Source organism: Drosophila elegans, unplaced genomic scaffold, assembly GCF_018152505.1.
Source record: "Drosophila elegans isolate 14027-0461.03 unplaced genomic scaffold, ASM1815250v1 contig_208, whole genome shotgun sequence".
NCBI classification, from domain to species: Eukaryota; Metazoa; Arthropoda; class Insecta; order Diptera; family Drosophilidae; genus Drosophila; species Drosophila elegans.
Window position 1 is genome coordinate 23,433,598 of NW_024545578.1, and position 13,263 is coordinate 23,446,860.

General features: G+C 38.4%; 1 protein-coding gene across 1 annotated transcript in view; it reads right to left on the reverse strand.

Annotated features, from left to right (window-relative positions):
- The window catches only part of LOC108143237 (glypican-6), a 41,710-nt gene extending 28,848 nt beyond the window's left edge, over positions 1–12,862 (reverse strand). The window contains exon 1 of the mRNA XM_017267535.2: positions 12,138–12,862. Coding sequence (XP_017123024.1) covers positions 12,138–12,447 — 310 coding nt within the window. The 5' untranslated portion in view covers positions 12,448–12,862. The remainder of the gene's footprint in view (positions 1–12,137) is intronic.
- Between the last annotated feature and the right edge of the window lie 401 nt (positions 12,863–13,263).

Consider the following 13,263-nt stretch of genomic DNA (forward strand, 5'->3'; position numbering starts at 1 on the left):
TTGCGAGGGTAAGCGTTGGCGTGTGGTAATTGGTGGCGATGAAAATATTTCCAAGCCGTCTTCTAATTATTAGCGCTAATTCTTTGTATATAAAAAAATCTCATCCCCTCGCTTCAAGTGTCGAGTGTCTCGCAGTTGATTGAAAGATGTGCCTAATTGATAGTCGAGCACGAGGCCCCTTGAAAAGCGGCGACCGAGAGAGACGAGTCGGAAAAAGACAAGATGAGACATCATCAAGTGCGTGTCATTGTGTAATTTGGGCTTGATTATTATTAATTTGCAGACGCCGCCAGCGTTGAGGTTTTAAAACTGAAGCTGTTGAAGAGGGAAATCGGGGAAGGTCTCAGTTTGATGAGAAGGTCTCTCAACCGCAGGCCAAAAAAGAATTTTTATTTGATTTGCTAATGAACGGGCCGTAGGGGTATTATGCTGATAGATCACAGGAAATGGTAGACTTACTTAAACTGTTTTGAAATCGAAGGAAGATAGTTGAGTTAATCGCTGGGAACTTACCTGTAAAGAGAGCAAAGGAAAATTATTTTAGATTAGATGTTGAAATTCTACTAGAATATTTTTAAGTACGGAAGATCATGCAATGGTTCTTTATAAAAGATCTACAATGATGCGGTCAGAAAGACTTGAAATTAAAAGAAGGCTTGTGTGTTTGGTAATTTGTTTTAAATAGCTTCTGATGGCACATATCATCACTGTTTTTTTTATAAGAAATATCTAAAAAAATATGATTTACTATGAACTTTTTATTAATGTAATGGTATATATATACATATATTCTTCATGAAGAAAAAATTTAATTTGTTTTTTAGCACATTTATTTATGTGTTAAAGTTTTTATTTTTTTTCGAAAATATAAGAGTTTAATAAAGTTTAGATTTTGCAAATATCACTGTGCCAAAAGCTCAGCTGAAACTGTCTAAAATAGCGTTTCCCAAACTGCTTTCCCAAAGTTTCCGCTCGGCTCAAAGACTTTTAATGCGCTGACACCTAACAGAGATGTTCCCTAACCATCGATCTCAGACAATTGACTGCTCTTCAAGTCACTTGCTAACCAAATCTTTGAGCGAAAAACCCTTATGAAACTTCAAAAGTCTAGCCGGGTCTGGGCGGCGTCTTCTGGTTATGTTTTTTTTTTCCATTTTTGTTGCGCCCAAGAAGGGCTTCGAAGTCAAGAGTTGAAAACCCAAGTTCAGAGGAAAAATAATATGCACAGTCGAGTCCCACAGCGAGTTGCGTTTTACAGCAATCCCATGTAAGTGCCATGTGGCCATAATGCACTCGTTTGCGTGTGTATCTGTGTGTGCGCAACACCTTTTACCAAGAAACAACAGCAACAACAACAGCAACAATTACAGCAGTCATCACCTTTGGTGGTTTCCAGTCGTCGTCGGCGCCCTGTGAACCTGCTGAAAGTCTCAGCTCAGCAGAAACTACCTAAGCAGCCCGAAAATAACCGAGATATATGTACATATGTAGGAGATGGAGGGAAAAAGAGATCCATAGAGAACCCTTTTCCGGGGAGGGGGCGGACGACAGGTGGGGGAGTGTCTGCGGTAAGCGAGTGACTGGATGTTTATTGTCTTACGTCTTGGAAGTTATAAAACAAAGCGTCAATTGACTGCTGCCGTCTGACTCTCAATTCTACTCCTGCAATCTGGGGTCTGCGGGTTTTTTGGCCCTGTGAAATTAACATGAATGTTTGCCCCAAAAAAATAAAAGAAAACTACTCCTTCGTCGTCTCTGTAGAAGCCGACAAATTCCGGAGGAGCGGTGAAGAGGAACTGCTAATAAAGGAAGTCAAGAAGACCACAAATCGAACAAAAAACTTTGTGGGAATTTTGTATGCCAGGAAAATATTTAAATCGAATTAAATTAAAGCGATGAATAAATGGGCATGACTTAAACGATGAAATGATTTGTGCTTTGTGTACATTTGAAGGCTTGAGAACTTTTAGTACATCTACATTAAAGAATCTATAATTGTATGATTTATTATGGTATTACTTGTGGTATTTTTATTGGTAACAATGTTTTGGAACTAAATACATTTAACAACTTCCCTTTCACAAGCAATATCTTAACTTTCATCATAAAATATTATATATTCTCTCTCTTAACGTCAATGCTGCAAAAACAATCTCAGATAATTGAAACCCCAAAGTGAAACTGGGCCATAGCCAGCATTTAAGCAATGTCCAGAGCTCAAAGGAAATCTGAGAGATACCGACAAGAGGAGCCACATCATTACGTTGTAATGCCCCTCGTCCCGTGATCTCCCTTTCTGGCCATTTCACCTCCTCACTTTTCGATCCTTAATGGCTGCAAAACACGCGTCTTATAACGGTTTTAATGAAACACATAAATTCAGGTTGAGTTCCTGGCGAACGCCTCAGAAAAGTCGACTTGGGTGAGCCCCCTCTCTTCGAGCATCGACTCTTTCTACTCAATCGCCCGTGAGCGTGAGCAGTTTACTTAAAAAATATCTTTTCGAATTGTTTTCCTTCATTTTCGTTGAGTTTTAACGCTTTTCCCCAACTCACTTATTAACTGCAATTTTGCTGCTTGAATTACTGAGTAATCAAATCCAAGTTGGGAGAGATTTAAGATGATTTAAGTGTCAGATAACCAGAAACTTGAAAGTTTTTCTTATAACACATCTACACCATTTTGTACATTTTTTTAAAGTTCAAACCTTACCTATAAATATATTATTATTTCTAGTAAATTTATCAGAGAGTGTAAAAAGTAATCAAATTAAAGTAAAAAGTATCAAATCGATAACATCAATAATATAACATTTTAAAAGTTTCCCCATAAGACAAATAACCTTTTATTAAATTAAGCTTTATAAATTACTTAACTTTTACTCCGTAAATCGAGTATATTGTAAAACTTTATACTTTAAAGCGTATCCTTTTGTAAGTTGCTATCCTTTTTTGCGCAATTTACGAGGCAAAAATGAATGGAAATGAGTTACAACGATGGATGATGCCGACAAAAGATATGCCTCTGACTGAATCTCTGGGCCCTGGCCATAAAGAATTCAACACTATGGAAGGCCACTCAACTGTGGAACAGGTAACCCGAAGGAGGGCGAACGAACGGACGAGAGGACTGACAGCGGACAGGATACGGACACACGAGCAGACGTCGGTAAAACTACAAAAAAGAATCGAGTCGAGTCGCGTTGAGTTTGCTTTGAGGTGAAAGAAGAGATTTTCCCATTCCCCTCCGACTTTTTTCTGATTCCGTTTCTGGTATTTCATTTGATTTCAATGAACTGTCTTTCTTTGGCCGCAGAATGTTGCAAGTGCGGGCCGAGAACAGCCAAAACAAATAGCTGATAAAAAATGCAATTTGTATCTATGAGAAACAGATGCGAGTGCGGAACAGAGATGGTTGTAAGAGAACTGATACTTTAGTTTGCCTAATACCAAAACCAATAGCACGAAAAAGGACAATTTCTTCTTGTGGGGATTTCGTTGTTTGCGTTGTAATTGTAAACCATTTGTCAGCAACTTTTCCATATAGTTAATTTCCCCTCTCTTTTACTCTTTATTTTGCCATCTCCTTTCTCCCAAAGATGCCGGAAATGTCTTTATTTGCCTTTGAATTCAATAGTCCGGGCCTTTAGTCGTTTGTGTAATTTATGTGTCATTCTGCTTATGGGATTTAGTTTCTATTTCGTTATTTTGTTTGGTTATTCAGCAAGCTCTGTTCAGAGAAAAATTTTTACTGTAGAACGTGTTACTGAAAGATACAGTTTAGTTTTAAAGCCATTTTACATAATGTAATACTATAACATTTTGCATTCTTAAATCATATAATATTTTGTTATATTTGCTTAATAAAAATGTTATTTAAAAGGTTGTCTATTAATATCGTCAACAACATTAAATTTAAGCTGCTTAATTCCAAAATTTTCGCCAGCTGGCATCCTCCCACCTTATCATAACTCAAACCAGGACAAGATTTGCTTGGTAGCAACTATCTCATAATCATTAAAAATATTTGTTTTTATAACTTGATTATAACTATTGGACAGCTTCCTCATGCAAAACCTCCTCCACAGAGAGAAGAACAAACCAAATTCCGCATTTATTTCAGAGATGCGTGGGTAGAAGCCAAAAACTCGTTTCAGTTCCACCGACAACTAAAACCCAAACTATAATGCCAAGCGCCAGTTTGAGCTCGAGTCTTCTTTTTCAGGCTCATCTTCATGTGGGTTGTTGTCTCTTAAATTTATCGCTCATCGTTTTCGACTTCTACGCATTTATGTTTTGATATTTATTTGAGGTTTGCTTTTTATATTTTTACCTTGCCTTTGTCAAAATTAGTTTCCATTTTATTATCGGCACCTTAAAGAGTGAGATAGAGGAGGGAGGCGCTGACGGGTTTCCGGTAGCTTTTGGTCAATAAAACCCACAAATTTATGACCTCTGAACAACGCTTCAACCCGTCGTGGTAAAATATTTTATATACAAAATTAATTTTTGAATTTTTGTGGGTATTTTTTTACGACCGTTTAATGTGTTTTATGCCTGGAGGTCTGTGGTATAATGAAATTGTCAACAAATTTAATAGCATGTCGTAGGGTGAGAAGGGGCAGATTATACTGGCTGCACAGCATTCTTTGTCCATACAAAAGCAATCTCCTTGAGTTGATCCACGGTAATCTGCCCTCCATACACAAAGCACATTCATCTCTCCACTTGAGCTGAAGAAGAATAAACAGAAACTGGACCAAAACTAATTGAATACCATTATTTGCCAGATTAGGACAACGCATAACAAATGGGCAAGGTTAGGCGGAGATTTGCATGGAGAACTCTTAACGAACTGTGGGAAATGGAATCCGAAGCGGCAGAAGCCGGACAGGCAATTGCATTTTATTGTAATTGCAAAACACTAAAAGGAGATCAGAGCTGGAAAACGACCTTTGATGAAGTTGAAGGCTGGGCCTGCGGATAAGAGCCCTTCTCGTACCTCGGTCCGGCCATTTAATGAACTTTTGGGCACGCACGTAGAGGTCCGGCATTAATTACAGGCTCACTGCCAGTCGGAGCTGGAGATTTTGGGCTCACATCTTGATTTTCCGAGGGGCCAAACATTCTCCGGCGTAGCCTCCATTCGCCGGGCAGTGTTATCTGCAAACGCGCCATCAAAGTAGGTGGCGCAAATTAACAAATCTTTCATGTGACCCAATTAAATCAACTCGAACCCAGCGGCCGGCGGGTTTCGGTTCTCCTGAGCTGTTGGCCCCGGCAATTTGGCATTCGTCATGCTCGCCAGGCAATGAAAATAACCGAAGGCACTCGACGGTGTCTGGATACTGGGTACACAGGAACAAATATATGCTCAAATTGGACAATAAATGGTTGAATAATATTTTTATTTGACAGAGTAAGTCAAAACGTTTATATATTTTTTTGCTTGCCAATATAAAAAAAAAGTCTTTAAAAACAAGACTAAATTGTGAACATCTACATTTTTTCTTGCCATGTATTGGTCCATGGGAAGCGTAGAATCTGCCTTGGAGGGGAGACCAAAAACCGTCTGTGACCAACTGGAGGTTGTTGAGGGAGTCGGTGCATCGAAATGGGTAATGAGGATCGCAAAAGAAGAGGCCAGCATTTTACCACAGAACTAATTCAAGGATTAATTTTATAGATCAATTTCAAGGGTAAGTTATTTTAAGAATCTACATGAGAAACAAACAGTAAAAACTCTTCATATAACTAAAACTTTTTTAGAAGCTTCAAAAGATTCATATCTAACTGAACTGCGTATGTATGCAGGTTTTTCTTAAATTTTCCTTAAAAGTTTTTACTCAAAACATGAGCAGCAAAGGTAATTTTTACTTGTTTTAAGCAAAATATAATTTTACAAAAAGTGTTTCCACTCTTTTAATTACCGTCTGCTTTGTTTTTACTTTTCTTAGTTAAGATTTCTTAACAAAGTTTTCAAGAACCTCCCACTTTTTTAAACCCATTCTTTCAGACCCCCCTTTTCATACTCGCCTCTACTTTAATCTTTTGCAAACTTTGCTTTCTTGGCATTTCTAGACTGGAGAACTTGTAGAGAAGAGTCTTAACCCACAACATGCTCATTATGTAAATGCTGGCTGTCTCCTCCCAACTGCCACTCCCCTTTTTCTGCCGTTTCTTCTCCTGTACTTTGTGTACTATTATTATCTAGAGTCGGCATTTATAACTTTGTTGAAGTTGTAAGTTGGTTTCGCTTGTTTGTTTGCACGATTTAATGCTTCATTTGCTTGAGACTCAAAAGTGGGTGAAGCTAAAAAGGTTGGAGATTTGTGGGGTAGGAGTTTCCCAGCGAAGTACCAAACAAGGTAGTGGAGGTTCGGTCACAGCTTCATCTGTGGCTCTTAGCTGGTTAACTACTTAATTATCTTTTTGGTTAAATGAAGCCGCCAAATGGTTGAGACCACTCTGTTCCCCTCTAACCATCCTTTGGCTTATTAATAAACATGTTAAACGTAATTGTTATTCCGAGCTACCATTTTAGGGGCGTGGCAAATTGTTGGGGTTTACGTTATGTAATTACCCAACCATCTACTGCGTAATCTTTACTCCAAAAAAAATCAGAGCGTGAGAAAATAAATCAAGTAATATGTATAGAAAAGTATTTAAATATTTAAAATGTAGGAAACACAAAAACGCAAAGATAAATTTTTGGTCGTTAAAATAATCCGTTTAGTAATGGTAATTAATAAAAATTTTAAATATGTTATTACAGCGCAATGACAAAAAGAAAATCAGACCGTGAGAAAGTGTAACCACATTTCCGAAATGCTTTCGACCAAAGGAATATCCTTGAAAGGCATTTCTTGATCTTTACACGGAGGTGTTGGGGTAAAGTTGGTCCAGAGAAACCACAAAAATAAATTAACAACAAAATGCAAGCTCTACCTCTACCTATCTCTGTTCAGCCCTGTTAAGGCTTCTCTTTCTTTCTTTGGCTGCACTCCCGAAAAAGGTATTTCAACGTTGGCCATATATGAAAGTCATTGCTTCAACTGTTCGGATGGTATGAAGGCACGAAATGGACTCGGAATGCACCGAGAACTTGTTTAAGGAGTTGAGACAAAGACAGAGATAGACGGAGCGAGCAGAAAGAGACGGCAACTGAGGTGAGACCACACAGGCAAAATGTTATCTCGCTCCATAAAGTGGCCACGTTTGACCTGCTCGAGATGACTGGGAATGTTGGAAGTCTGGCCGAGAGTCTGGGATTCTCTTCTCTACCTATTTTTGGTATCCTCCTTCGACACTTGCCGGCAATTAAGTCGTTGGATCGGCCGGTTTCGTTTTCATTTTATCCCTTGCTCGAATCCAACTTGAATCATCCGCGATCCGCAGGATTCATTCTTAGAAAATTTGCTGACGATTCGGCCTTTGTTGTCACAGCAGCAGAATCAGCAGCTGCCTGGGAGATCCCATTTGTGTCAGCATTGTCAGCTAATTACGCGAAATTGCCCAGATCTCCGATCTTTAGAGCGAGAAATCTCGGCAAGTGTTGACTTTGTAGGCGCAATGTCTGGGATGCCAGTGCCGATATATGGATCAGATAGCACAGCTGGTTTTAAGATCGCCAAGCGATGATCTCAATGGGTATAAGCAGCCCCAAGGAACTCAGTAATTTTTATGGCACATTAAAGAAGAGATCGCGTGAAAGAGTTTTGCTATCGATCATGATCGCGGATTTCAATGTTCTGGGGAGCTTTGGCTAACCCAAGTATTAGGTGTTTTAGTGGGTTATCTTTGACTTTTTGTCAATGAATGTTATTTGATTGGTTTTTTGTAATCTTTTATGATAGTAATTTAATTTTTATTAACCCCTCTAATTTTGCCATCCAAACTATATAAATCTTAAAAGTCCCTATAAATTTCAGATAATTTAATATTCGCATAGCCCTTAAAACAAACCCTTTATTCAACCAATTTATGACCTCATAAACAAACTCTAGACAGCAACTCCTACTCGTTTATATCCCCTGCCCCCATCTAATCTGCATTCCAATCGAAACCCAAGCCCAATCCTCCATACAATGGTCAACAATTGCAGAAGTATATATCACATGATCACACGCCGACGACGCCGATGAAGATGATGATGATATAGTGCCATATAAACCGCTCGCTTCGTTTCTTCTTTTTACACGGCCAAGGAATGCGACAATGCAAAAAAAGGGTCAACAGAGGGAAACGGACGGGAAACAGAAGGGGAGAGCGAGATGGGGCCATTTAGTTTTGGTTGCTGGAAAATGATTAATAGTCATGCGGTCGGTTGCCTTGGAGCGGGTGGTTTAAGGGGGCGGGCAGGGGCACTCGGCGGATGCAGTGCCGCTGAAGGAGACGCCAACAAAGTGGAGCAACAGTGCACGGAAATAAAGATATTGATTATATTGGAGATTTTTCCCAATTCTTAAGTTGAAGATTAAATTAAATTATTGCTTTAATCATCCAAATATCTAAAATTGATATTAAATATTTTAGTTCAAAAATGGTCATAATATTTTTTTCGGTGTGGAGAGACAGGCAACCACAGCAGCTGAGCAAAAATAAGTTTCGCTGCAAATTTCTTTTGGCAAAGGGCAGACAAGGATGGGTAGAGATGGGAAAGAGGTAGAATGAGAGGAAACAAGGTGATCACTTATGTGTAAACTTATTGTTGCAGCAAAAAAAGATTTTAAAACTTTAACTAAAATGTATTATAATTTTGTTTAGTTATTAAGTAATACCTATATATTCTTATAACATATATTTCTTAGTTAAAATTAAACGAGTCATTAAGAAGTGTATAACTTACAAAACATTACGTATATTCACAAACCAGTTTAGTACACGCTTAAATATTTTGTTATTTAATTTAATTAATAATACAAATATCCTACAACTTATTTCATCTTCTTTAAAGGGTATTTAAACCTGCGATCAACGAAGCCAATCTTTTTCTCTCTTTGAGTCTCTCTTGGCCGCTTCTCTGATATTATTTTTAACGATTTAATGTTTTGTGAACTGTTTAAATTGTGCAAACAATTTCAGCTAAGTGCCTGCCTTCCAATGATGATGATGGTGAGCCGAGGACGATGGTCAGGGGGTTAAAGTGGGTTCGCACAGCTTTTTGATGTGGCACAGGAAGTGCAACTTTAATGAAGCGTTTAAGTGGCAGCTGTTGTTGTAGTTGCTGTTGCTGTTGTTTGTCAGTGCAGCACGGAAGGTGCCATGCAGTTGTTGTTCCCGAATGTTTGTTGCTTTTCATGGTTCAATGAAAGGAATGCACCTAAAGTGTGAAGATGACTAAGCTGGGAAATTGGCCAAAACACTTAAACGTGACTGATCGAAATTTCACTTTGAATATATGCAAGAAATTTCCGGTTAGGAAATCGGTAGTGACTTTTAAGTATTGATATCCTAGTATTTATACATATTTTCATATTGATTTGATTAAACTTTAAAAAAAATTTTATTATTTTTAGAACTAGTTTAAAGTAAATTATTTGTATAGTCTGTATTTACATATTTTACTTCAAAAATACACTAACATAAAAAAAACGCTAACCAAAATAATTCCCATAACTTCCCTATGACAATAAGGTGGCCCCAAAATGTCTACGTTCCAACGAATTTTTTCCATTCGTACATTCTTACGTCAAAGTTTTTTTTGGTATTTTGGACTTTATCAGCCGCACAGCCTCACCAGTTTGCTAACCTACATAGCCACGAAACCCCAGCCAGAAAACCCTATAAACACCTATCACAAAAGTAGTTCCCAGTTAAGCAATTCAAAAAGGCCTGAGAACACGTCGGAAACTTTATCTAAATGCTGGCGCTTATCAGGCGGACATGGTGCAAGGGGCGGGGTCAGGTGAAAGGAAAGGGAATAAAATTGGGAATGAGAAGAAACGAATGAGAAGAGAGGGCCCAACACAAGAATTTATGACTCACACGGCCAAAGATGGAGAGAGAAGCTGTGCACACAGAAAAATTTAATTAAATCAAGTGTTCATAAATATTAGAAAATATTTGGAGTTCACATCAAACTTTTTTTACAATAGAATATTGTACATGCATATATTAAACCTTTATAAATATAAATATAACTTTAAAATTTCTCAGGTCTCAAAAATATAAGTATATTATATGCGCACAAAATCAAAATTTATAAAGGTTTTGAAAAAATTGTAAAAAAGATTTTTAAACAAATTCAAACATTTTATTTGTTATTCTTAGTGCTAAAGATACTGGGAGTTGAACGGCGGGGAGCAAGTGGTTTGGGAAGTAAAAGGTTCATATAAAAATGCCGACAGAGAATAAAAATCCTGAACTGCATAATTTAAACGATTTCAATGACACCTTGATTAATATCAAAGACAACACAAAAGGGAACTCGAGAACTGACCACTCTACCTGTTCCACACCCCGCCCCCTCATCGCCCCCTCCCCCACCTGCATTTCCATGAAATTATGAACGAAACGCAACGCAACGCGCAGTGCATTTGACCAAAAGATAAAGAATAAGGAAAACATACATATAGGAGGGGAAAAAAAAACCAATCAGGCAACGTTGAAAACCAAAAATAAACAAAGGCAGGGCTCAGGTAAAGGGCCGAGGGGCAAAGGGCAGAGGCTGCAACAGTTTACCTGGCAACAAATCAAACAAAGAGAGAGGCGGCGAGCGAAGAGGAATGGAGAACGCTGCGCAACTTATTGCAATTAAGCGTGATTAATTCAGGATTTATACAAATTAACTAAAGCCCACAGGCGATCGAGGTCGCGACTAGGTCCTCCCTTACCCTCTTCGACGATCCACATCCACCCATCGAACAACGTGTAAAAGCGGTGTGACAACATTTTTGCCCCTCCACTGACCAAAAAGCCTTTTACAGGGGCTCCGCAGTCTCAGTTCCCTATATACATATGTAGAGAATAACTAAGTTAAATATGTATGATTCAAAGAAATTTTTATTAAATAATTGTTTACTTATGAAAACAAAATAAGTTTTGACTCTTTAAATTATCTGATTAATCACTAAGGTAAAAGAATAATCATATTTTTTTTAGATAATGTAAAATTACTTTAAATTTGTGGTCTATTTTTATGCCCTTAACAAATAAAAATGTTAATTTTTAAGAAAATATAACTAGAATAAACTATCGATAAATAAATAATTAAATACTCCAGTTCACGCCAACGAAGATCTACTGTGCGGCGGCTCTCTTCTCGTTTTATTTTCTTTTTTTTGTTCATCAAAAAGGAATTTCTTGAGATTTTTCGTTGCGGCTGCTTCTGCCTTTTGGACTGGTCTTGGAAACTGGAACCCTTTCCCCCTTTAGGAAAGGAGGGGTTTCGGATTGAGAAGGGAAAAGACAGAGGGTTACGATGAGCGGGCGACGCATGCGCCAAGATCTCTGGGATGGACACGCTCTCCTCGATGGACTCTCTCTTATTTAAAGCCTACCTTGTGCTGCTGCTTACTCGCATTTCGAGTTGATTTGCGTGGAATTTCATTTCCTTCCAGGGGGCGCAGGGGGAGGAAAGTTCGGGAGGAGAACTCAAGACGCGTTGAAGGAGCAGAATGAATCACGGATTCGCAAAATTCGAACGAGAGTTTTCTTTGTTCCTTTGTGAAACAAACTTGTTTCTTATCTCTTCTGATTTAGCAATGTTATGAAATGGATAATGCTAATATGTGAACTTATAAATGTATTATTATCTTTTAGCTTTAGGGCCTTTCATCTAAAATTACATATGCTTAGAAAGTTGTTTATATTTTATGGTCTGTTTTTTGATTATGTTTAATCTCATTTGATTGTTATTTTTGCAATATGAGTGACAACCAAACCAAACTTCAATTATATTTGCACTTTGACCAATGTAAAGACCTCGTTTTCTTATCACATCAAATTAAAATGTGCGCTATTTTATTGGCAAAGCGTAAGAGTCGGCAATAAGAGATAATGAGTAAACTAATAAGTGAAACTAACTTTATAGCAACTCCTTCTGACTGCATAATAATTTTTATAATTTATTTTATTTATACATAAATAATTTCACTTTTTAAAGTTTCAAATAGTAACAAACTTTTATTTACTTACCGTTACTTGGTTTCTGGGGAATCTCGATGGCATCGATTCCTCTCGCCTGGAAAATGTGCGTCACAGCACTGCAATTCGGACTGAATTGATCGATGATCGAGGACCCTCCTGCCACGCCTCCCGCCGGATTTGGGGCGGCAAGGGCGGCCACTTGGGGGACGGGGCCATTATCGGCTTGTACGGTGGCTGGAAAGTGGGTGGTAAGCAGTAGAAGAAGTAGCGGACTGCTGAATATCACAAGGCGGGGGGTTATTGATGCTGTTGCTTTTCTTCTGCAGTGCAGATATTCATGTTGTTGTTTCCCTTGCATTTTAAAACTTTAAATAACTCTCTTTTGGAAAAGAGAGAGCGAGAATGGTTATTTCGCCGGCTTTTGTTGTTGATTGGCTTTGACTGGGATTCAATACGCTTTGCTTGTATTTGTTTATTTTGCGGTAAATATTTTTGGCAAGGCAGACACCCACACAAACAGTTCGCACACTAATTCACTGCTCTGTTTGCCGGCATTATTATTATTATAATTTTGGTCGTTTGCTCAGAGGCGATTAAAGTGCAGGCATGATATTAAGCCGGGATTAATAACTATTAACAAATAGCGGCGCGGCACACGCACTGCCAGCACACACACACTCTCACGAACACACACGCACCGCGACGAAAGGCGAGTTAAAAGCAAGCGAAATGCGGGAGAAAGCAGCACAGAGCGTGCTCGCGAGTCGGCCAAAAATTTTCGACTGCGAGCAGTGGACAAATCTCATAAGGTATCGATGTTTGGCGGGGAAACACCGATGTTTTTCAATCTCCACGACAACTGCCAATCGATAGTTTGCTACTACTATCGATGCTCTTCCCGTTATGGCCTAGTCCCACAGAGCACCATACGCCAGCGTAAAAGTTTATTCTTTTTAGTTTGACCAAAGTTTTGATTCTGACGGTCTTACTGTCAGTCAGCTGTGCTTGTTGGCAATCGGAAAACAATTCAAATTTAGCGTGCCAACTAGCAACTACATTTAATCAAAACAACAAAAGTGGCACATATATGGATCGGGAACATATTGTAATCAACATTGTATTATTGTTCTACATTTTGCTGAGTTTTTTTTTTGGTTTTTTCGTCCATTTTTTG